The sequence below is a fragment of the Catharus ustulatus genome, chromosome 31 (assembly GCF_009819885.2).
Source record: "Catharus ustulatus isolate bCatUst1 chromosome 31, bCatUst1.pri.v2, whole genome shotgun sequence".
Taxonomy (NCBI): domain Eukaryota; kingdom Metazoa; phylum Chordata; class Aves; order Passeriformes; family Turdidae; genus Catharus; species Catharus ustulatus.
Window position 1 is genome coordinate 1,271,506 of NC_046251.1, and position 24,831 is coordinate 1,296,336.

At 38.3% G+C, this 24,831-nt stretch overlaps 1 protein-coding gene across 1 annotated transcript in view; it reads left to right on the forward strand.

Moving 5' to 3' along the window:
* The window catches only part of LOC117008989 (sodium channel protein type 8 subunit alpha-like), a 76,047-nt gene that overhangs the window by 37,634 nt on the left and 13,582 nt on the right, over positions 1-24,831 (forward strand). The window contains 6 exon segments of the mRNA XM_033083134.2: positions 109-465; positions 5,856-6,326; positions 9,369-9,486; positions 11,704-11,858; positions 13,961-14,134; positions 20,606-20,728. Of these exon segments, the coding sequence (XP_032939025.1) occupies positions 109-465; positions 5,856-6,326; positions 9,369-9,486; positions 11,704-11,858; positions 13,961-14,134; positions 20,606-20,728 (1,398 nt within the window).

The window sequence follows — 24,831 nt, forward strand, 5'->3', positions numbered from 1 at the left end:
CATACAGAAACACTTCAGTCACTGGATTTACCTTTATGTAAAACACCAAGATGGTTGTTATTTAGGAAATAATTTTAAGATTTGTTTGGTTTTGGGTTTTTCTTGTAGCTGAGAGTCTTCAAACTAGCCAAGTCCTGGCCCACTCTGAACATGCTGATAAAAATCATCGGTAACTCCGTGGGTGCCTTGGGCAACCTGACCCTGGTGCTGGCCATCATCGTGTTCATCTTTGCCGTGGTGGGGATGCAGCTCTTTGGCAAAAACTACAAGGAGTGCGTGTGCAAGATCAGCCCCGAGTGCGAGCTGCCGCGCTGGCACATGCACGACTTCTTCCACTCCTTCCTCATCGTCTTCCGCGTGCTGTGCGGGGAGTGGATCGAGACCATGTGGGACTGCATGGAGGTGGCAGGACAGGCCATGTGCCTGATTGTCTTCATGATGGTCATGGTCATCGGGAATTTGGTGGTCAGTGAATGGTTCCTGATGGTTTTTTTTTATTTTTTGTTTTTTATTTATTTATTTTTGTCTCTGGTAGTTGTTTTACCAGGAGCTGAGAGTGCTGATATCCATCAGCCATCTCTCAGGAGCTCACAGCAGCCAGCAGAGGAAGATTGGGGTTCATACAAGATGTGTTCCACAAGAATCTTTATTTCATGGGAAGGGAGTCAGGCAGGATTCTCTCAGAATCATATTTATAGGTTCAGACTAAAACCAATAAAAGTTTATACAAAGAACAACATCCAATCTAAGTGAGAAGTTCTAAAGGTGAACTGACCAATTACACAAACTAATTTCTAACCAATTATCTTTCAAGGTGTCAGAGAGTGACCAAATTCTTAAGGAATCTGGTTCAACCATGGTATCTAGGAAACTTTATCTATTATAGCAAGTTCCAGGGGCCAGGGGAAGATTTGGAGGAATTGAATCATCCACAAGGCAGTGTTACTGTGTGTGGTTCCAGGGCAGTGATGAGGGCAGTAACAAGAGCAAAAAAGAGCATTTATTCAAGGAAATCATGGGTTTAAATAGTATACATGGTGCAAAACAAATTACAGAAAGTTCATTGGGCAGAGGAGCAGCACCCCTTTAGAAACACTCTGTGAGTAGCATCACATGCTCTGGCAGGTGTGTAATATTTTTTTGGAATTCCTGTCCTTGAGCAGCTTGAGAGCAAAGCTGCTTTCTTGTTCCCAGCCATATTGTAACTACAGGGTGGTGTGAGCTGTCTTTTTGTCTCTGGTGACTCTTTTACCAGGACTTGAGGATGCTGGTACCAATCAGCAAACTCTCAGCAACTCACTCAGCCAGCAGAGAAAGACCAGAGATGTGTTCCACAAAAATCTTTATTTCATGAGAAGGGTGGTCAAGCAGGATTCTCTCAGAACAAAGGAGAGACAGTCACATTTATAGGTTCAAGGAGGATTAAAAATACAACTAACAGAAAAGTTTATACAAAAAAACAGCATCCAATCTAAGTGAGAAGTTCTAAAGGTGAAATGACCAATTACACAAACTAATTTCTAACCAATTGTCTTTCAAAGTGTTAGTGTGACCAAATTCTTAAGGAATTCAGCTCAGCTTTGGTATCTAGGAGTCATTATCTATTAAACTACATGCCAAGCCATGGTTTTGGGAGAATTATCATCCACAGGGTAGTGAGGGGTTAATCCCAGCAGTGCCCTCGATGCACCTGACCTGAAGGGAAAAAGAAGCTAAAAGAAGAAAAATTTGGTATTTTAATGGCCAGAAAATGAGGACTTTGAACAATCGCCTGTAAATAAATAATTTTGCAATAAAAGCTGAAGGTGTGAAGGTAGGGACACACCTACACCTGACCTGAAAGGAAAAAGAAGCAAAACTTGGCATTTTAATGGATTAAAAAATTAGGACTTTAAACATTTGCAATAAAATCTGAAGGTGTGAAAGTAAGGTCAGACCTACACCCAACCTGAAAGGAAAAAGAAGCAAAACTTGGCATTTTAATGGATAGAAAATTAGGATTTTAAACATTTACAATAAAAGCTGAAGGTGTGAAAATCAGGACAGACCTACACCTGACCTGTGAGGAAAAAGAAGCAAAACTTGGTATTTTAATGGATAGAAAATGAGGACTTTAAATAATCACCTGTAAATAAATAATTTTGCAATAAAAGCTGAAGGTGTGAGAGTAAAGACAGACCTACACCCAACCTGGGAGGAAAAAGAAGCTAAAAAAGCAAAACTTGGCATTTTAATGGCCAGAAAATGAGGACTTTGAACAATCACCTGTAAATAAATAATTTTGTAATAAAAGCTGAAGGTGTGAAAGTAGGGAGGGACCTACAAGGGAAAAAGAAGCAAAATTTGGCATTTTAATGGCCAGAAAATCAGGACTTTAAACATTTGCAATAAAAGCTGAAGGTGTGAAAATCAGAACAGACCTACACAGACCTGGGAGGAGAAAGAAGCTAAAAGAAGCAAAATTTGGTATTTTAATGGCCAGAAAATAAGGACTTTAAATAATCACCTGTAAATAAATAATTCTGTAATAAAAGCTGAAGGTGTGAAAGTAGGGACAGACCTACACAGACCTGAAGGGAAAAAGAAGCTAAAGGAAGAAAAATTTGGTATTTTAATGGCCAGAAAATTAGGATTTTAAACATTTGCAATAAAAGCTGAAGGTGTGAAAATCAGGACAGACCTACACAGACCTGGGAGGAGAAAGAAGCTAAAAGGAGCAAAATTTGGCATTTTAATGGTCAGAAAATAAGGACTTTGAACAATCACCTGTAAATAAATAATTTTGCAATAAAAGCTGAAGGTGTGAGAGTAAAGACAGACCTACACCCAACCTGGGAGGAAAAAGAAGCTAAAAAAAGCAAAACTTGGCATTTTAATGGCCAGAAAATGAGGACTTTGAATAATCACCTGTAAATAAATAATTTTGTACTAAAAGCTAAAGGTGTGAAAGTAGGGACACACCTACACCTGACCTGAAGGGAAAAAGAAGCAAAACTTGGTATTTTAATGGATAGAGATTTAGGACTTTGAACAATCACCTGTAAATAAATAATTCTGTAATAAAAACTGAAGGTGTGAAAGTAGGGAGGGACCTACACCTGACCTGGGAGGAAAAAGAAGCTAAAATAAGTAAAACCTGGCATTTTAACAGTCAGAAAATTCAATAATTTAGTGTTAAAATGAGGATGGAGGTTTCTTGTAAAACCTGCCCACAGTCATGAGGTGCAGGAGCTGCTGTGGAACTGCAGGGATTGTTGTGTGGGAGGCTGGACTAGATCATGATGGTTCCTTCTGGCCTGAAATTTCATGCAGAAAAGTCTGGGGAGGAAAATGTGAGCAAGAATGAAGTCACAGGAACAATTCATCCAAGCAGTTGTGAGCTCTCTCTGAGAGAGGGTTTTGATAAAATGAGTTTTGGGGATGGTCACTCAATGTGGGTGAGGAAATGGAGCTGGGATTGATCACTCAAAGTGCCAAGATTTTCTCCTTTTTCTTTGAGGCAGAGACGGGACTAAATCAGTAAGGCTGAGTTTAAATCCTGTGGGGATTAAATCCCTCTCTGACATCTGCCAGGGACCCCTGGGACTCCTCAGAGCTGTGGCTGCACCAAAATCCCAGTTCAGGGAACTTTTTACATCACCAGGGTCTCAAACCTTGGGCAGCTGATGAGTTTGTGGGACACCAGAAGTGGTTTTGGGTTTGAGGACACCAGAACTTTTGATTTTGGGGACACCAGAACTTGTTTTGAGTTTGTAAGACACCAGGACTTGTATTTGAATTTGATGACACCAGGGCTGCTTTTGAGTTTGGGGACACCAGAGCTGTTTTTGAATCTGTGGACACAGGGGCTGATTTTTAATTTATGGGACACCAGAACTTGTTTTTGAATTTGTGGGGACACCAGAGCTGGTTCTGAATTTCTGGGACAACAGGGCTGGTTTTGAATTTAGGGACACAGGGGCTGATTTTGAATCTGTGGGGACACCAGGGCTGCTTTTGAGTTTGGGGACACCAGAGCTGGTTTTGAATTTGGAGACACACGGTCTGATTTTGAATTTATGGGACACCAGGGCTGATATTGAGTTTGGGGACACAGGGACTGATTTTGAATTTGGGGACACCAGAGCTGGTTTTGAATTTAGGGACACAGGGGCTGATTTTGAATTTGTGGGGACACCAGAGTTGGTTCTGAATTTCTGGGACACCAGGACTGATTTTGAATTTGGGGACATGGGCTGATTTTGAATTTGGGGACACCAGGGCTGGTTTTGAATTTAGGGACACAGGGGCTGATTTTGAATCTGTGGAGACACCAAAGTTGGTTCTGAATTTCTGGGACACCAGTGCTGGTTTTCAGTTTAGGGACACAGGGGCTGATCTTGAGTTTGTGGGGACACAGGGGCTGGTTTTGGGTTTGAGGACACCAGGGCTGATTTTGAATCTGTGGGGACACACAGTCTGTTTTTGAATTTAGGGACACAGGGGCTGGTTTTGAATTTGAGGACACGGGCTGATTTTGAATTTAGGGACACAGGGGCTGATCTTGAGTTTGTGGGAACACAGGGGCTGATTTTGAATTTGGGGACACCAGAGCTGGTTTTGAATCTGTGGGACACCAGAGCTGATTTTGAGTTTGTGGGGACACAGGGGCTGATTTTGAATTTGTGGAGACACCAGAGTTGGTTTTGAATTTGTGGGGACACCAGGGCTGGTTTTTAATTTGGGAACACAGGGTGTAATTTTGAATTTAAGGACACAGGGGCTAATTTTGAATTTAGGGACACACGGTCTGTTTTTGAATTTAGGGACACAGGGGTTGATTTTGAATTTATGGGGACACAGGGGCTGATTTTGAATTTGGGGACACCAGAGCTGGTTCTGAATTTGTGGGGACACCAGAGCTGGTTCTGAATTTGGGGACACAGGGGCTAATTTTGAATTTAAGGACACAGGGGCTGATTTTGAATTTGTGGGGACACAGGGGCTGGTTTTGAATTTGTGGAGACACAAGAGTTGGTTCTGAATTTCTGGGACACCAGAGCTGATTATGAATTTGGAGACACACGGTCTGATTTTGAATTTATGGGACACCAGAGCTGATTTTGAATTTGAGGACACAGGGGCTGATTTTGAGTTTGAGGACACAGGGGCTGATTTTGAATTTGGGAACACACGGTCTGATTTTGAATTTCGGGACACAGTGGCTCATTTTGAATTTGTGAGGACACAGGGGCTGATTTTGAATTTGGAGACATACTATCTGATTTTGAATTTGGGGACACCAGAGCTGGTTTTAAATCTGTGGGACACAGGGGCTGTTTTGAATTTAGGGACATAGGGTCTAATTTTGAATTTAAGGACACAGGGGCTAATTTTGAATTTAAGGACACACGGTCTGTTTTTGAATTTAGGGACACAGGGGCTGGTTCTGAATTTAGGGACACAGGGGCTGATTTTGAATTTAGGAACACAGGGGTTGGTTCTGAATTTAGGGACACAGGGGCTGGTTTTGAATTTGGGGACACACGGTCTGATTTTGAATTTGTGAGGACACAGGGGCTGATTTTGAATTTGGGAACACAGGGGCTCATTTTGAATTTAGGGACACAGGGGCTGATCTTGAGTTTGTGGGAACACAGGAGCTGATTTTGAATTTGTGGACACAGGGGCTGATTTTGAATTTAGGGACACAGGAGCTGATTTTGAATTAAGGGACACACTATCTGATTTTGAATTTGGGGACACCAGCACTGCTTTCCAGCAGCATTGAGACCCATCCCCGCAGCCTCCTCAGCACTCTGAGCCGCTTTGTGAACCCCCCAAACATCACCCCAGCATCCCCCCTTCCCTTCCAGGTGCTGAACCTGTTCTTGGCCTTGCTGCTGAGCTCCTTCAGCGCCGACAACCTGGCGGCCACGGACGACGACGGCGAGATGAACAACCTGCAGATCTCGGTGATCCGCATCAAGAAAGGCATCGCCTGGACCAAGGCCAAGGTGCGCGAGTTCATGCAGGCTCACTTCAAACAGCGCGAGGCCGACGAGGTGAAACCCTTGGACGAGCTCTACGACAAGAAGGTGAACTGCATCGCCAACCACACCGGCGCCGACATCCACCGCGACATCGACTTCCAGAAGAACGGCAACGGCACCACCAGCGGCATCGGCAGCAGCGTGGAGAAGTACATCATCGACGAGGACCACATGTCCTTCATCAACAACCCCAACCTGACCGTGCGCGTCCCCATCGCCGTGGGCGAGTCCGACTTCGAGAACCTCAACACCGAGGATTTCAGCAGCGACACGGACCCCGACGGCAGCAAGGAGGTGAGGAGGGGTGGAGGGTCTGGGGGGTGCAGTGGGGGTGGAAATTGATTCTAGAGGTTAATCCAGAAAAGAGGTGGGGATAAAAATTAATTCCAGGGGTTTAGTCCAGAAAAGTGGTGCAGTGGGGTTAAAAATTAATTCCAGGGGTTAAGTCCAGCAAGGAGGTGAGGAGGAGGTGAAGGTTCAGGGGTTAAGTACAGAAAAGAGGTGGGATGGGGATAAAAATTAATTCTAGAGGTTAATCCAGAAAAGAGGTGGGGATAAAAATTCCAGAGATTTAGTCCAGAAAAGAGGTGAGGTGGGGATAAGGATTAATTCCAGGGATTTAGTCCAGAAAAGAGGTGGGGTGGGGATAAAAATGAATTCCAGGGGTTTAGTACAGAAAAGTGGTGCAGTGGGGATAAAAATTAATTCTAGAGATTTAGTCCAGCAAAGAGATGGGAACAGGACTAAAGATTCATTCTAGAGGTTTAGTCCAGAAAAGAGGTGAGGTGGGGATAAAAATTCCAGAGATTTAGTCCAGCAAAGAGGTGCAGTGGGGATAAAAATTAATTCCAGGGGTTTAGTCCAGAAAAGAGGTGAGGTGGGGATAAAAATTCCAGGGGTTTAGTCCAGAAAAGGAGTGCAGTGGGGATGAAAATTAATTCTAAAGGCTAATCCAGAAAAGAGGTGGGGATAAAAATTTCAGGGGTTTAGTCCAGAAAAGGGGTGCAGTGAGGATAAAAATTAATTCCAGGGGTTTAGTCTAGAAAAGAGGTGCAGTGGGGATAAAAATTAATTCTAGAGGTTTAGTCCAGCAAGGAGGTGAGGAGGGGGTGGAGGGTCTGGGGGGTGTAGTGGGGGTGAAAATTAATTCTAGAGGTTAATCCAGAAAAGAGGTGGGGGTTAAAAATTAATTCTAGAGGTTAATCCAGAAAAGAGGCAGGGGTTAAAATTTAATTCTAGAAGTTCATCCAGAAAAGAGGTGGGGATAAAAATTCCAGGGGGTTAGTGCAGAAAAGGGGTGGGATGGGGATAAAAATTAATTCCAGGGATTTAGTCCAGAAAAGAGGTGGGATGGGGGTAAAAATTAATTCTAGAGGTTAATCCAGAAAAGAGGTGGGGTGGGGATAAAAATTCCAGGGGTTTAGTCCAGAAAAGTGGTGAGGGGGGGATAAAAATTAATTCTAGAGGTTAATCCAGCAAAGAGATGGGGTGGGACTAAAGGTTCATTCGCGGAGTTTAGGCCAGCAAAGAGGTGCAAAAATTCCAGAGATTTAGTCCAGAAAAGTGGTGAGGGAGGGATAAAAATTAATTCCAGGGGTTTAGTCCAGCAAGGAGGTAAGGAGGGGGTGGAGGGTCTGGGGGGTGCAGTGGGGGTGAAAATTAATTCTAGAGGTTGATCCAGAAAAGAGGTGGGGGGTGAAAATGAATTCTAGAGGTTAATCCAGAAAAGAGGTGGGGATAAAAAATCATTCTAGAGGTTAATCCAGAAAAGAGGTGGGGATAAAAATTAATTCCAGAGATTTAGTCCAGAAAAGTGGTGAGGGGGGGGTAAAAATTAATTCTAGAGATTTAGTCCAGCAAAGAGGTGCAGTGGGGATAAAAATGAATTCTAGAGGTTAATCCAGAAAAGAGATGGGGATAGAAATTAATTCCAGGGGTTTAGTCCAGCAAAGAGGTGCAGTGGGGATAAAAATTAATTCTAGAGGTTAATCCAGAAAAGAGGTGGGGATAAAAATTCCAGGGGGTTAGTACAGAAATGTAGTGCAGTGGGAATAAAAATTAATTCCAGGGGTTTAGTCCAGTAAGGAGGTGAGGGAGGGTGGAGGGTCTTGTGGGTGCAGTGGGGGTGGAAATTGATTCTAGAGGTTGATCCAGAAAAGAGGTGGGGACGAAAATGGATTCTAGAGGTTAATCCAGAAAAGAGGTGGGGATAAAAATTCCAGAGATTTAGTCCAGCAAAGAGGTGCAGTGGGGATAAAAATTCCAGAGGTTTGATCCAGAAAAGATGTGCAGTGGGGATAAAAATTAATTCTAGAGGTTAATCCAGAAAAGAAGTGGGGATAAAAATTCCAGGGGTTTAGTCCAGAAAAGTGATGAGGGGGGTATAAAAATTAGTTCCAGGGGTTTAGTGTAGAAAAGAGGTGCAGTGGGGATAAAAATTAATTCTAGAGGTTTAGTCCAGCAAGGAGGTGAGGAGGGGGTGGAGGGTCTGGGGGGTGTAGTGGGGGTGAAAATTAATTCTAGAGGTTAATCCAGAAAAGAGGTGGGGATAAAAATTAATTCCAGGGGTTTAGTCCAGAAAAGGGGTGCAGTGGGGTTAAAAATTAATTCCAGGGGTTTAGTCCAGCAAGGAGGTGAGGAGGAGGTGAAGGTTCAGGGGTTTAGTACAGAAAAGAGGTGGGATGGGGATAAAAATTAATTCTAGAGGTTAATCCAGAAAAGAGGTGGAGATAAAAATTAATTCTAGAGGTTAATCCGGAAAAGGGGGGGGGGGGGGTGGTAAAATTTAATTCTAGAAGTTCATCCAGAAAAGAGGTGGGGATAAAAGTTCCAGAGGTTTAGTCCAGAAAAGTGGTGCAGTGGGGATAAAAATTAATTCCAGGGGTTTAGTCCGGCAAGGAGGTGGGGGAGGGTGGAGGGTCTGGAGGGGTGCAGTGGGGATGAAAATGAATTCTAGAGGTTAATCCAGAAAAGAGGTGGGGATAAAAATTCCAGGGGTTTAGTCCAGAAAAGTGATGGGGGGGGGATAAAAATTAATTCTAGAATTTTAGAACACTGTGTGTCGTCTGCACTCTTGACAGGGAGAAAATATAATGTAATAATATAATATAATATAATATAATATAATATAATATAATATAATATAATATAATATAATATAATATAAATTGGAAGGGTTTTGTGATTAAGAAAGTGGGTCCTGGTGGAGTTTGATAATGATTAGGAATTGATTATTGAGTGGGAATGGATTATTGATTAGGAATTGATTATTGATTTGGAATTGATTATTGATTATTGATTGGGAATTGATTATTGATTTGGGGGTTTTTTCTGCAGAAACTGGACGAGAGCAGCTCCTCTGAGGGCAGCACCATCGATATCAAACCTGAGGTGGAAGAAGTTCCTGTGGAGGCTCCAGAGGAATACCTGGACCCTGATGCCTGCTTCACAGAAGGTGAAAAAAATCTCACAGATCAATAAAAACCTCAAACATAAATAAAATCTCACACAGAAATATGTCACAGATCAATAAAAACCTCAAATATAAATAAAATCTCACACATAAATATCTCACAGATCAATAAAAATCTCAAACATAAATAAAATCTCACCCAGAAATATCTCACAGATATTTGTGCAGAGCAGAAAGATCTTGGAATGTGGAATTTGAAGAAGGAATAGAAATGAGAGCAAGTTTTTTACAGAAGAAAATAATTTCTGGGTTAATTTCATTGGGTAACTAAAAAGGCCAAAAGTTGGAAGGGTTTTTATGACTTATAAAGGATAAATCCACCTCAAACTAAAAATGTTTTTACCAAGCAAAAAGATTTTCACAGATAAATAAAAATGCTGAAAAGAGAAAAGATCTCAGGATTTTCCACTGCAAGAAAAGTGAAAAACAACTTCCAGCTTGAACTGTAACAGTTTGTGATTGGAAAATTGTAATGTGAATATGTGATGTCTGTAGTTGTGATAGGTGATTGTAAAAGTATTGATTGGTGGTCATGAATTAAAATGATCTGCAGTGAAAAGTTTGTAATAGATTGGAACAGCATTTTAAATAATAATAAATAAATAAATTCCTGTAGCACCTGGATAAAATAAACAGCATTTTAAATAATAAATAAATAAATAAATTTCTGTATCACTTGGATAGAATAAACAGCATTTAAAATAATAAATAAATAAATAAATAAATTCCTGTATCACTTGGATAAAATAAACAATAATTAAATAAATTCATGTATCACTTGGATATAATAAATCGCATTTTAAATAATAAATAAATAAATAAATAAATTTCTGTATCACCTGGATAAAATAAACAACATTTTAAATAATAAAGAAATAAATAAATTCATGTATCACTTGGATATAATAAATAGCATTTTAAATAATAAATAAATAAATTCCTGTATCACTTTGATAAAATAAGCAGCATTTTAAATAACAAAAAAATTCCTGTATCAACTGGATATAATAAAGAGCATTTTAAATAATAAATAAATAAATTCCTGCTTCATTTGGATATGATAAACAGCATTTAAAATAATAAATAATAAATAAATAACAAAATTCCTGTATTACTTGGATATAATAAATAGCATTTAAAATTATAAATAAATTCCTGTATCACCTAGATACAATAAACAGCTTTTAAAATAATAAATAAATAAATTCCTGTTTCATTTGAATATAATAGCATTTTAAATAATAAATAAATAAATTCCTGTATTATTTAGGGCCAGGGTCTCCCCACTCTCATTCTAAAAAATTTCTAAAATTCCTCAAGAATTCGAGGTTCTGGAGTAGAATTTGATTTTTTTCCAGCTGAGTACTTTTCCTTTCCTGTCACTGCCCTCAGTGTCTTTTGAGAACCAATCCATTCCAGGAATTCCCATGGTAAAAATGCTTTAAATGGTTCAAGGTTATTTTATCCATTTTGTGTTCAAGGTTATTTTATCAGCAAGTTTTTCATTTGTCTCCTCCAGAGCACCAAAGAGAAAAAAATCTGTTCCCAAACTGATGTTAATTCAGGCACAGAAGTGGCAAAACCATCTTAAAATCCTCAAAAAATTCAATTTTGGTTCATACTGGTGACATCAAAACTTCTTCTAGACAGTGTGAATTGAATAAAATAATAATAATTAAAAAATAATTTTATTATTCAATAAATTTTTGAATAATTTTATTATTCAGTAAAAATATTATTGTTCAATGATATTGAATAACAATAAGAATAAATGAATTGATATTTCTAAATAATAAATAGTAAAATGATAAATTATAAATAATAAAATAATAAATAATAAAATAATAATAAAATAAACAATAAAATAAGAAATAATGAGGTAATAAAGAATAGGAAATCTATATATAATGATAAAAATATAAATAATAATAAATATATAAATAATGATAAACAATAATAAGACATATTCTTAAAATAATGTATACATAATAAAATATATTATATAATATATAATAAAATATAATGATACATAATGAAATATATATAATAAAAATATATATTAAAATATAATATGTAACAAACTAATAAATAAATTATATAAAACTAACAAAATAAATTATATAAAAATATATAATAAAATAATAAATATAAAATAAAGGATTTTTTGGACCCCAAATCCTATTTTTTTTCCTTTTTCAGGCTGCATGCAGCGCTGCAAGTGCTGTCAGGTGAATATTGAGGAGGGGCTGGGAAAGTCCTGGTGGACCCTGAGGAAAACTTGTTTCTTAATTGTGGAGCACAATTGGTTTGAGACTTTCATCATCTTCATGATCCTGCTGAGCAGTGGAGCTCTGGTGAGTGAAATGTGTGTGCTGGAATTGAATTCTGTGCAGGAAATTTGGGGAGAAAGCAGAGGAAACATCACAACTCCAAAAAAAACTTCTAAAATGTTTTTAGTTTGGTTTAAATTGAGAACAAAGCCTTCAAATCTGATCTTAGTCTGACTGGAAATGTGAAGATCTCGGAAAAAGTCAATTTGATTTCACAGAATTACAAAATTCCAGAATCACTGAGGTCGGAAAAGGTTTTTAAAATGTTTTTAGTTTGGTTTAAATTAAGAACAAAGCCTTCAAATCTGACTGGAAATGTAAAGATCTGGAAAAAAGTAAATTTGATTTCACAGAATCCCAAAATCCCAAAATCACTGAAGCTGGAAAACCCCCCAAACACCACAAACCCCAACAAAACCAATTCTCTTATTGATTGATATATTTTATATAAATCTATACATTTAACTCATCTCTAACTGTAGATTGAACCCACCCCAGTCTGATTTGAATAAATCATTTATGGAATAAATCCCATAAATGAATGAATACCAGAAATTAATGAATCCCAGAAATTAATGAATCCCATAAATGAACAAATTCTATGAATTAACAAATCCCATAAATGAATTAAGCCCATAAATGAGTGAATCCCAGAAATGAATGAATCCCAGAAATGAATGAATCCCATAAATTAATAAATCCCATAAATTAATGAATCCCAGAAATGAATGAATCCCAGAAATTAATGAATCCCATAAATGAACAAATTCTATGAATTAACAAATCCCATAAATGAATTAAGCCCATAAATGAGTGAATCCCATAAATGAATGAATCCCAGAAATGAATGAATCCCATAAATTAATAAATCCCATAAATTAACAAATCCCATAAATGAATGAACCCCATAAATGAATGAATCCCATAAATGCATGAATCCCATGAATTAACAAATCCCATAAATGAATCCCATAAATGAATAAATCCCACAAATTAATGAATCCCATAAATGAATGAATCCCTGTGTCCTGGTTTGGAGGACAGGTGTCTGCTGAGAAAGGCAGGAACCTCTCTTTGAAATGGAGAATGTAAACCCCCTCTCTCCAAATTATTGTAATTTTGAAATCAAGGGGATTTCAGGCAAAGATATGTGGATTAGGAATAACAATTTTATACTAGAAAATTAAAATAGAAATACAGAACTACAAAGAAACAAACCCCAAACCCTGACACAGTCAGAGTACAACCTGACACCCGTCAGGCAGGGTGTTGGCAGCAGTCCCATCCCATGGTGGCTGCATCCTCCTGCAGTGACAGATGTGGCTCAGCTGGAGCAGTGCTCCTGTACAAGGTGCAGTTTCCCTCTGGAGTCCAGTGGTGATGTGGAGAAATCCGGTTTTCCTCTGAAAATCCAGTGGAAAAAGGGCAGCTTGGTGTTCCAAAATCTCAGTTTTTATCTTGGTGAGAAATGTTGGGCTCTTCCCCCTGGCTGGAGCATCTCAAATGGGATGAAATAATTTTATCAGTGCCACAGTGGGACTCAGTGGGCATGAGCAGAAAAAAACTCATGGAGGAAGGATGGGTTGTGAAAAGATAAAGAACAATGTTCTACCTGGTTTATAAAATATGGCCATTAACAGGAGATATCTCCCATGGAGATAAAGAACAATGCCCTGCCTGGTTTATAAAATATGGCCATTAACAAGAGATATCCCATTAGATAAAGAAAAATGCCCCACCTGGTTCATAAAATATTCCCCATTAACAGGAGATATTTAATTAGATAAAGAACACTGCCCTGCCTGGTTTATAAACCATGGCCATTAACAGGAGATATCCCATGGAGATAAAGAACACTGCCCCACCTGGTTTATAAAATATTCCCCATTAACAGGAGATATTTAATTAGATAAAGAACACTGCCCCAGGTGGTTTATAAAATATTCCCCATTAACAGGAGATATCCAATGGAAATAAACAACTCTGCCCCACCTGGTTTTTAACAGCTGCCCCATTAATAAAATATCTCCCACAGAGATCAGGATCACTGCCTCATCAACAGATGTTGACAGAACAGATATTTTATCCCATCTATTGTAACCCCAGACACCCTGGTTGTTCCCCAGGCTTTTGAGGACATTTACATCGAGCAGAGGAAAACCATCAGGACCATCCTGGAGTATGCAGACAAGGTGTTCACCTACATTTTCATCCTGGAGATGCTGCTCAAGTGGTGTGCCTATGGATTTGTGAAATTCTTCACCAACGCCTGGTGCTGGCTGGATTTCCTCATCGTGGCTGTATGTATCCTCCGCTCCTTCTTTCTGCTGGGGAAATCGGTGCTGGGAGTGTTTCCTCCTCACATCCTGACTGAACCATCCCAGATTTCTGTGCAATCCTAAATCAGGGATAAAATCCTTGAGATTTCTGGGGATTTCTGCCTGGCAGGGATCAAGGAGATTCCCGAATCAAGGATAAAACCCTTGAGCCTTTTGGTGTTTCTGCCCTGCAGGGATCAAAGAGGATTTTTTGGATTCACAAATCAAGGATAAAACCCTTTAGCCTTTGGGGGATTTCTGCCCTGCAGGGATCAAAGAGGATTTTTTGGATTCCCAAATCAAGGATAAAACACTTTAGCCTTTTGGAAATTTCTGGGGGATTTCTTCCTTGCAGGGATCAAGGCGATTCCCAAATCAGGGATAAAATCCTGGAGTCCTTTGGAGATTTCTGCTCTGCAGGGATCAAAGAGGATTTTTTGATTCCCAAATCAGGGATAAAATCCTTGAGCCCTTTGGGATTTTCTGTGGGATTTCTGCCCTGCAGGGATCAAGGAGATTCCCAAATCAAGGATAAAAAATTTAGGGTTTCTACCCTGCAGGGGATCAAAGAGGATTTTTTGGATTTACAAATCAAAGATAAAACCCTTTAGCACTTTGGGGTTTCTGCCCTGCAGGGGATCAAAGAGGATTTTTGGATTCCCAAATCAAGGATAAAACACTTTAGCCTTTTGGAAATTTCTGGGGGATTTCTGCCTTGCAGGGATCAAGGAGATTCCCAAATCAAGGATAAAATCCTTTAGCCTTTGGGGGATTTCTGCCCTGCAGGGATCAAAGAGGATTTTTTGGATTCCCAAATCAAGGATAAAACCCTTGAACCTTTTAGGGTTTCTGCCCTGCAGGGATCAAAGAGGATTTTTTGGATTCCCAAATCAGGGATAAAATCCTTGAGCTTTTTCGGGATTTCTGGGGGATTTCTGCCTTGCAGGGATCAAGGAGATTCCCAAATCAAGGATAAAACCCTTGAGCCTTTTAGGGTTTCTGCCCTGCAGGGGATCAAAGAGGATTTTTTGGATTCACAAATCAAGGATAAAACCCTTGAGCCTTTTAGGGTTTCTGCTCTGCAGGGATCAAAGAGGATTTTTTGATTCCCAAATCAAGGATAAAACCCTTGAGCCCTTTGGGGTCTCTGCCCTGCAGGGATCAAAGAGGATTTTTGGATTTACAAATCAAAGATAAAACCCTTTAGCTCTTTGGGGTTTCTACCCTGCAGGGGATCAAAGAGGATTTTTTGGATTCCCAAATCAGGGATAAAATCCTTGAGCCCTTTGGGATTTTCTGTGGGATTTCTGCCCTGCAGGAATCAAGGAGATTCCCAAATCAAGGATAAAAAATTTAGTGTTTCTGCCCTGCAGGGGATCAAAGAGGATTTTTTAGATTCCCAAATCAAGGATGAAAACCCTTGAGCCTTTTGGGGATTTCTGCCCTGCAGGGATCAAAGAGGATTTTTTGGATTCCCAAATCAAGGATAAAACCCTTCAGCCTTTTGGGGATTTCTGCCCTGCAGGGGATCAAAGAGGATTTTTGGATTCCCAAATCAGGGATAAAATCCTTGAGCTTTTTGGGGATTTCTGGGGGATTTCTGCCTTGCAGGGATCAAGGAGATTCCCAAATCAAGGATAAAAAATTTAGTGTTTCTGCCCTGCAGGGGATCAAAGAGGATTTTTTGGATTCCCAAATCAAGGATAAAATCCTTGAGCTTTTTTGGGATTTCTGGGGGATTTCTGCCCTGCAGGGATCAAGGAGAATTTTCCAACCTTCTTTTGCTCTGCTGGAAATGGAATTTTAGGAGCCACTGGGAGGTTTTTCCAGTACTAAAACTGTGCAGATGTGGCATTCCTTGGTGATATTTCAAGGAATTAAATCTTCTGTAATTTTTTTTTTTTTAATTTTTAATGATGAGGCAGCAAAACCTCCCCATCCCCACCAGCCCAGGTTGGATTTGTGAAAATCTCAGTCCTTGGGAAGCTCTCTGTGCACAGTTCAGCATCATGTTTAAAAATAAAATGGGAAGGAAAAAGCAGAATAACATCAAACAAAAAATCACAGAAAACAAAAAAAGATTGTAGCAGAGAGTGAGGGACCTGGAATTCCCCTGCAAACACCTGGGGAGGGAGGACAAATCTGAGAAATTAAAAAAAAAGAGAATAAATTGTAAAATTAGAAGGAAAAAAAGACAACAGAGAGAGGTTTCAGCAATAAATTTGGCTCTGAAGCACAGAAGGGAATTTAAAACAAATGGAATTTTGTGCTGTCCACGGTGGTAGAAAATTGTGGAGCTCAGTAGGAAATTTCAGAACCAGGAAATTTGGATTCTTTTAAAGTGTTTCATCACATCCATCTGGATGGGTCTAGTGACTGCCCCAAGAGCAAGTAAGTTAAAAATTATAATTCCCAGTTTTTCCAAGCTTCTCCTTTGGAACACTCTGTGTGTGATTCAGTTGCTGTTCAGCACTCTGGAAATATTCCTGAGTAGGTGGAAGGAACTATGCTTGGAATTCAGGGGCAGAAGTGACTCAAACTCTGTGTTTCCTGTAGGAAAACTGGAAATTAAAATTTTCTTTTTATTTAAAATCCTCTCTGATCCTCTCAACATCATTCCTTGGACACAACCTGCACGTTTAAAGTTTTATTTTCTGACACCAACCTTGGATCTCTCTCTGCCTGAAGATAAAAAAAAAAAAGTTTAATTCCAGTTGTTTTGAATGAAGTGCAGATGTGGTACAAGTTTTAATTTCCTTCCCATTATCTGGGAGTGGAGTAAAGATCAGGAACTTCCCAGGCAGGAAGGGAACAAGTGTAGAAGGATTTGGGAATTCCCAAGGATTTAGGAGGAATTCCTGTTTTTTTTTCTCTTGGTATCACAGAAGAGTTGCATGTTTTTCCCTGAATAAAAAAATCTGAAATGTGACTTTGAGATACCAGAAAAATCTGAAATGTGACTTTGAGATGCTCAACAAAATCTCAGCAATGCTTTGTGTCCTTTATCTGTTGAATCACATTTTTTGAACTCAAATTTTGTGGCGTGTTGTGGAAGGGGCTGGAGTGAGCCAGGGCAGCAGGGAATGATCCTTTGCATCCTAACAACCCTCTTGGATGTTATTTTGCAGGTTTTGCTATAGCATTGTCCAATTCCCCTCATCCCCAAAGCTTCCTGGGTGTGTTTGTGAAGACTTTTACTGGGTAATCATGAAGGATTCTGCTTTTCAGTCAATCTGGGATTCCTCGGTGCCTGCTGTGTCTTCTCTTGGAATGTCCAAAATTCCTCCAAGGTCCCTAAAAGCTCCAACAGCTTTTTTCTGTCATGCTCTTGGTGTCCTGCTCAGGAGTAAAGATGTTATCCTGAGGGGGGAGAAGTACTAAAAAAAAATGAGGATTCTTTGTTCATGGAATGGTTTGGGCTGGAAGGGACCTTAAAGCTCATCCTGTTCCACCATCCCAAACTCCTTGGACACTTCCAGGGATCCAGGAGTTGTATTTGCAATGTTTTATTTATTTATATTACATCTTTATTTATATCTGTCCTGGTTTGGAGGACAAGTGTTTGCTGAGAAAGGCAGGAGCTTCTCTTTGAAATGGAGAATGGAAACCCCCTCCCTCCAAATTATTATAATTGAAATTAAAGGGATTTCAGGCAAAGATATGGGAATTAGGAATAACAGTTTTTTGCTACAGAAATTAAAATAGAAATACAGAACTACAAAGAGCAAACCCCAAACCCTGACACAGTCAGAGTACAACCTGACACCCGTCAGGCAGGGTGTTGGCAGCAGTCCCATCCCATGGTGGCTGCATCCTCCTGCAGTGACAGATGTGGCTCAGTTGGAGCAGTGCTCCTGGACAAGGTGCAGTTTCCTTCAAAGGTCCAGTGGTGATGTGGAGAAATCCGGTTTTCCTCTGAAATCCAGTGGAAAAAGGGCAGCTTGGTGTCCCAAAACCTCTGTTTTTATCTTGGTAAGAAATGTTGGGCTCTTCCCCCTGGCTGGAGCATCTCAAATGGGATGCAGTCATTTTATCAGTCCCACAGTGGGACTCAGTGGTCATGAGCAGAAAAAAACTGCCAGGAGGAAGGATGGGGTGTGAAAAGATAAAGAACAATGCCCTGCCTGGTTTATAAAATATGGCCATTAACAGGAGATATCCCATGGAGATAAAGAACACTGCCCCACCTGATTTATAAAATATTCCCCATTAACAGGAGATATCTAATTAGATAAAGAACACTGCCCTACCTGGTTTACAAAATATACCCATTAACAGGAGATATCTCCTTTGGAGATAAAGAACACTGCCCCACCTGGTTAATAAAATATTCCCCATTAACAGGAGATATCCCATTAGATAAACAACAATGCCCCAGCTGGTTTTTAACACCTCATCCATTAACAGAATATCCTCCACAGAGATCAGGATCACTGCCCCACCCTGAACAGATGCTGACAGAACAGATCCCTTTTATCACATCCTATATTGTAACCCAAGACAATATCACATTTTATATTTCATTATATTTAGATTTAGGGTTTTAACATTCCAGCCTGGCTGAGGTGGTTTTGCCTCCCAAAGGCTTTGGTGGAACCTTTAGGACGCCCCAAATCAGTGAAATTTTAAAATGGGATGGAAAAAAACCAAAGCACTGTGTGGCCATCTATTGTGGCCACTTAATTTGGGGGAAAATATGAAGAATTTTGGAATGGTTTGAGTTGGAAAGAACCTTAAAATCATCTCAACCTGATGTGGACAGGGCCACCTTCCTTATAAAGATGGAAAAAAGCACATGAACCACATGCCCAAATAAAATGAAATCTCAATTTTCCCCACACTTTTATGATTTGAAATCCAGATCTGATTTTTCCCTGAAATAAATGTGGAATAAGAATCATCCTTTTAATTAATTCTACATGATTATTCTAATATCACTTTTATAAAATTGTGATACATAGGAATTGTGCAATTCTGAGAATTCAGCTGAAATCACATCTGTCCCAGGATGAGGTCCTGTGGGGTTTTTTTGTTTGTTGCTGTATTTTGATGTCTTTTTTCTTTTTTTTTTTGTCCTTAAAAAGGATTTTATGTCTCTTTCTTATCTGTCCTTAGTGTGATGGCAGCAAAAATTGGGAATGGTGGCAGCTGCTGTGTCTGTAAATGTTTACAGGTCGTGTCTGTGGGTTTAAATCCTCTGATAATTCAGGTTTAGAGCCTCAATCTGACTCTGAGCAGGCTGCCCAGTATAAACCAGTACATCCCAGTACTTCACTGCACGCTCCTGGGGCTGGGACTGGGGGAAAAACAGGGATGGGATGGGGGGGAAATGGGATAAAACAAGGTGGGGATGGGGGGAAATGGAGCTGGGATTGGGAAAAATGGGAGGAAAACGGGATTGGGATGGGGGGGAAAAGGGAGAAAACACCTGGAATAATGGGAGGAAAATGGAGAATTCTGGAGCTGGGATTGGGGAAAAATGGGGAAAATTCTGGGTTTGGGATTTGGGAAAAGCAATTCCTGGGAATCCCCATTTTCCCTCATCCCAATCCTGTTTTATCCCATTTTTTCCCCTCTCATTTTTCCAGTTTTTCTGGATTTTTTTTTAAATTTTTCTCTGATCCCAACCTCAGCAGCTGCAGGAAGGTGCAGTGCAGTACTGGGTTATACTGGGTTATACTGGGCTGTACTGGGCTGTACTGGGCCAGGTGTCTCTATGCTCAGAAAAACTTTGTGAAGTGAATCAAAAACTCTGCAATTCACCCCAAAATTCACAACAATCCCAAACCAACACCAACCCTGAGCATCACTACCGGAAAACACACAGAAAAAAAACCCAGGCAGGAAAAAAACCCAAAAAAACCCATCCCCATCCTTGCCTGGAGCTGGAATCAGAATTTCCAGAGTGCAGTGTGTGGATTTATCTGTATTCTTTCTCTTAGGTCCCTTTAACATTTCTGGCTTAAATTTCATGGGCGCCGCCGGGATCCCCGCAGTAAAGGGCGAGGGTAAGGTTTTTGTTTGGGCTCTTCCTTCCAACAGCCCCTCTCAGTGTGTGTCTCTGCCTTTCTCTCTCTGTTCTTTCTCTCACTGATCTCTCTCCCCTCTTGTTTTTTCTTTTCTCAATTGCATTATTTCCTTCCAGGTCGGTTCAGTCAAGTGAAGTAGGCAGCTGGTGTCATGGCTTCGGTATTTGGGGCGGCCCAGGTTGGCTCCTGGGCTGGGCAATCAGGGTTAGGGGATCCAATCTAACAGTCTGGAACATTTTTTTTTTCTTTTTTTTTTTTTTTTTTCCTTTCATTTCTTTTTTGTTGTTGTTGTTTTGTTATTTTTTTAAATTTATTTTTTTATTTTTTTTCTTCTTCTCCTTATTTTCGTTTTTTCTCTTTATTATTTTTTTTTCTCTCTCTCTCTCTGGTTCTTTTCTCTATTTTTTTTCTATTTTCTGTGTAGGTCTCTTTAGTCAGCCTTATAGCTAATGCCCTGGGCTACTCGGAACTAGGTGCCATAAAATCCCTTAGGACACTAAGAGCCTTGAGGCCTTTAAGAGCGTTGTCCCGATTTGAGGGGATGAGGGTAAGAGCCATTAGCAGCTGAATCCTTCTTGCATGCCCGTGGAACCGGTTTTTTTTTTTTGTTTTCCTTCATTTTTTTTTTTTTTAAAACGATATTAAAAAAAAAAAAAAAAAAAAAAGCATGCTAGAACTTGATCCAAACTGGTGGAAAAGAAAAATTCCAAAGAGAATCATGATGCAGCTGCTGACTTGATCACCTCTCTCTGGATGTGGCCTCACCCTGCCCACGCTGCACCCTCCCCTCTAAAAAAGGGAGATGTTTAATTAAGCTGCCTCATTACATTAATTATTGCCTCATTAATGAATTACTGGCTCGTTTTTTAGCCGATGTTGACACTTGGCTGTTCTCATTTGGCCTGGCTTTGACCTCGAGCATCCGAGGGGCTTCTCAGCTGGAACTTTTTTTTTTTTTAATTTTATTTTTATTTTTTTTTATTATTTGTTTGATTTTTTTTTTTTAATCTAGGGAGAATCACCAGGTGCAAAGAAGCAGAATTGGAACCACCTCTGGTTGTTGGTGGAATTGGATTGAAAGAAAAAAAAATAAAATAAAATAAAATAAAAAAGGGAAAAAAAGTTGGGTCAGTGCAGGACTGGGGCGAGCTCAGATTTTTGGAAATTTGTGAATTTTTGGTTTCATTCCTCTTGTTGCACCTCGTTGTTCTCAGCCCAGTCTGGTGCTGACTGGCAGCCTTGTCTGGTGGTGAAATTTTTCCTTTTCTGTCCCCTTTTCCTTTCTCCTTGCTTTTTTTGGTGCCTGTCCTGTCACTGTGGAAGCAGAACAAAGCACGAGCAGAGCGTTGAGCTGGAGGAGAATTCCTCAGACTGGAGCTGGCAGCGCTGCCCTGGGGGTTTCAGTTCTTGCAGTGCTGCTTTGCCATTGGTATTCTGAATTTTTGGGGTTTTTTTTCCCCAGTTTGGGATTGAAAAAGTCTCCTAAGAACATGGAAAAAATAAAATTGTCTCCTAATAGCAGGCAAAAAACCAAAATTGTCTCCTCAGAACATGGAAAAACCAAAATAAACATGCAAAAACCAAAATTGTCTCCTAAAAACAGGGAAAAAACCAAAATTGTCTCCTAAGAACATGGAAAAATCCAAAATTGTCTCCTAAGAACATGGAAAAAACCAAAGTTGTCTCCTAAGAACAGGCAAAAACCAAAAAATAAACATACAAAAACCAAATTTGTCTCCTCAGAACATGGAAAAAACCAAAATAAACATGCAAAAACCAAAATTGTCTCCTAAGAATATGGAAAAACCAAAAAATAAACATGCAAAAACCAAAGTTGTCTTCTAAGAGCAGGCAAAAAATCAAAATTGTCTTCTAAGAACATGGAAAAACCAAAAAATAAACATGCAAAAACCAAAATTGTCTCCTCAGAATGTGCAAAAACCAAAATTGTCTCCTAAGAAATGGAAAAACCAAAAAATAAACATGCAAAAACCAAAATTGTCTCCTAAGAAATGGAAAAACCAAAAAATAAACATACAAAACCCAAATTTGTCTCCTCAGAATGTGCAAAAACCAAAATTGTCTCCTAAGAACAGGCAAAAGACCAAAATTGTCTTCTAAGAACATGGAAAAATCCAAAATTGTCTCCTAAGAAAATGCAAAAACCAAAATTGTCTCTTAAGAACATGGAAAAAACCAAAATTGTCTCTTAAGAACATGGAAAAAAACCAAAATTGTCTTCTAAGAACAGGCAAAAAAAACCAAAATTGTCTCCTCAGAATATGGAAAAAACCAAAAAATAAACACGCAAAAACCAAAATTGTCTCCTCAGAATGTGCAAAAACCAAAATTGCCTCCTAAGAACATGGAAAAACCAAAAAATAAACATGCAAAAACCAAAATTGTCTCCTCAGAATGTGCAAAAACCAAAATTGTCTCCTAAAAACATGGAAAAAACCAAAATTGTCTCCTAAAAACAGGGCAAAAACCAAATTTGTCTCCTCAGAACATGGAAAAACCAAAATTGTTTCCTAAGAGCAGGCAAAAAACCAAAATTGTCTCCTCAGAACATGGATAAACCAAAAAATAAACATGCAAAACCCAAAATTGTCTCCTAAGAATATGGAAAAACCAAAATAGTCTCCTAAGAAAATGCAAAAAACCAAAATAGTCACTTAAGAACATGGAAAAAAACCAAAATTGTCTCCTCAGAACATGCAAAAAACCAAAATTGTCTTGTAAAAAAAAATGAAATTAAGGGTATTTAGTAAGAATGGATTTTCCAGGTGCTCTTAGAACAAGAATTTGTGCTAAATTCCAGTTAGATAACCAGAAATAAAATAATTTTAAATTAATAATTGAAGAGAATACAGTCACAGTTTTAATTTAGGGTGTGAGTAGAACAATTCCACCATGAACATGCAAAAAACAAAATTATCTAATAAAAAAAAAAATGAAATTAGGGATATTTATTTTCCATTCTCACAAAGGTGGAATTTTTCTGGGCTGGGTTTGGGTCCCACCCAGAAGTTTGATCACAAAGACCAGGCCTAACTAAACCTGGATAATTAAAAACTGGTTTTAAGCCTTGCTGAGGAGAAGATTTCTGCTGTAAAATCAACAAATTCTAATATTTAAATTTTCAGGAAATTTTTTTTTTCAGGATTTTTCATGAAAATTGATTTTTAAAGCTGTCAGCTCCCCAGACCAAATTATTTATTCTTTTTTTTTTTTTTGGAGAATAAGAATTTCCCCATCATAAGAGATGTGAAAAGGAGACTGAAAGTGAAGTTTTTGCTTTTCTCTCCTCCACAGCAAAATCTGCATTTCTGCTCTGAGCTCGGGCAGGGACTCTGCATGAGGTTGGGGAGCCACAAAAGCCACCTTCCTCCTTCTGGAAAAATTATAAATTACATTTCTGTGGATTTATTGGAATAATAAAATTGTATTTTAAGAGATAGGATGGGTTTATGTCACGTTCCTCCTTCTGGAAAAATTTATAATTATATTTCTGCAAGTTTATTGAAATTATAAATTATATTTCAGGAGTTAGGATGGGTTTGTGCCACGTTCCTCCTTCTGGAAAAATTATAAATTAGATTTCTGCGGATTTATTGGAATAATAAAATTGTATTTCAGGAGCTAGGATGGGTTTGTGCCACGTTCCTCCTTCTGGAAAAATTATAAATTAGATTTCTGCAGATTTATTGGAATTATAAATTATATTTCAGGAGCTAGGATGGGTTTGTGCCACGTTCCTCCTTCTGGAAATTTCATACAATAATAAATTCTATTTCTGCAGATTTAGTGAAATTATAAATTATATTTCAGGAGCTAGGATGGGTTTGTGCCACGTTCCTCCTTTAATTATGGAAAGTTCTGGAAGTTTAATAAAATAATCAATTATATTTATGCAGATTTAAGGAAGCATAAATTATTACTCATCAATTAAAGGAATCTAAATTAGGAGATCACCATCAAAAATTTCCCATCCTGCTGCCCTGCCTCTGTTAAAAGCTCACACCTGGCTGTGTGTGGTGATCATCATCAAATTTTAAAATTTTAAGATTTAAAATTTGAATTTTAAGATTTAAAATCCTGCTGACCCACCTCTATTAAAATACACATAATAGAAATAGAAATAGAAATAGAAATAGAAATAGAAATAGAAATAGAAATAGAAATAGAAATAGAAATAGAAATAGAAATAGAAATAAATAGAAATAGAAATAGAAATAAAAATAGAAATAAAAATAAAAATAAATATGAATATAAATTAAATATAAATATAAATATATATAAATATAAATATAAATATAAATATAAATATAAATATAAATATAAATATAAATATAAATATAAATATAAATATAAATATAAAGTAAATATAAATATAAGTATGAGTATAAATATAGATATAAATATATAAATATAAATTAAATGTCAATATAACTAAAATATAAATATAGATTAAATTAAAATTAAAAATAAAATAAATATCAATATAACTAAAATATAAAATAAATATAAATATAAATATAAATATAAATATACGTATACATATACATATAAATATGGATATAAATATAAATATGAATATAAATATAAATATGAATATAAATATAAATATAAATATTAATATAAATATAA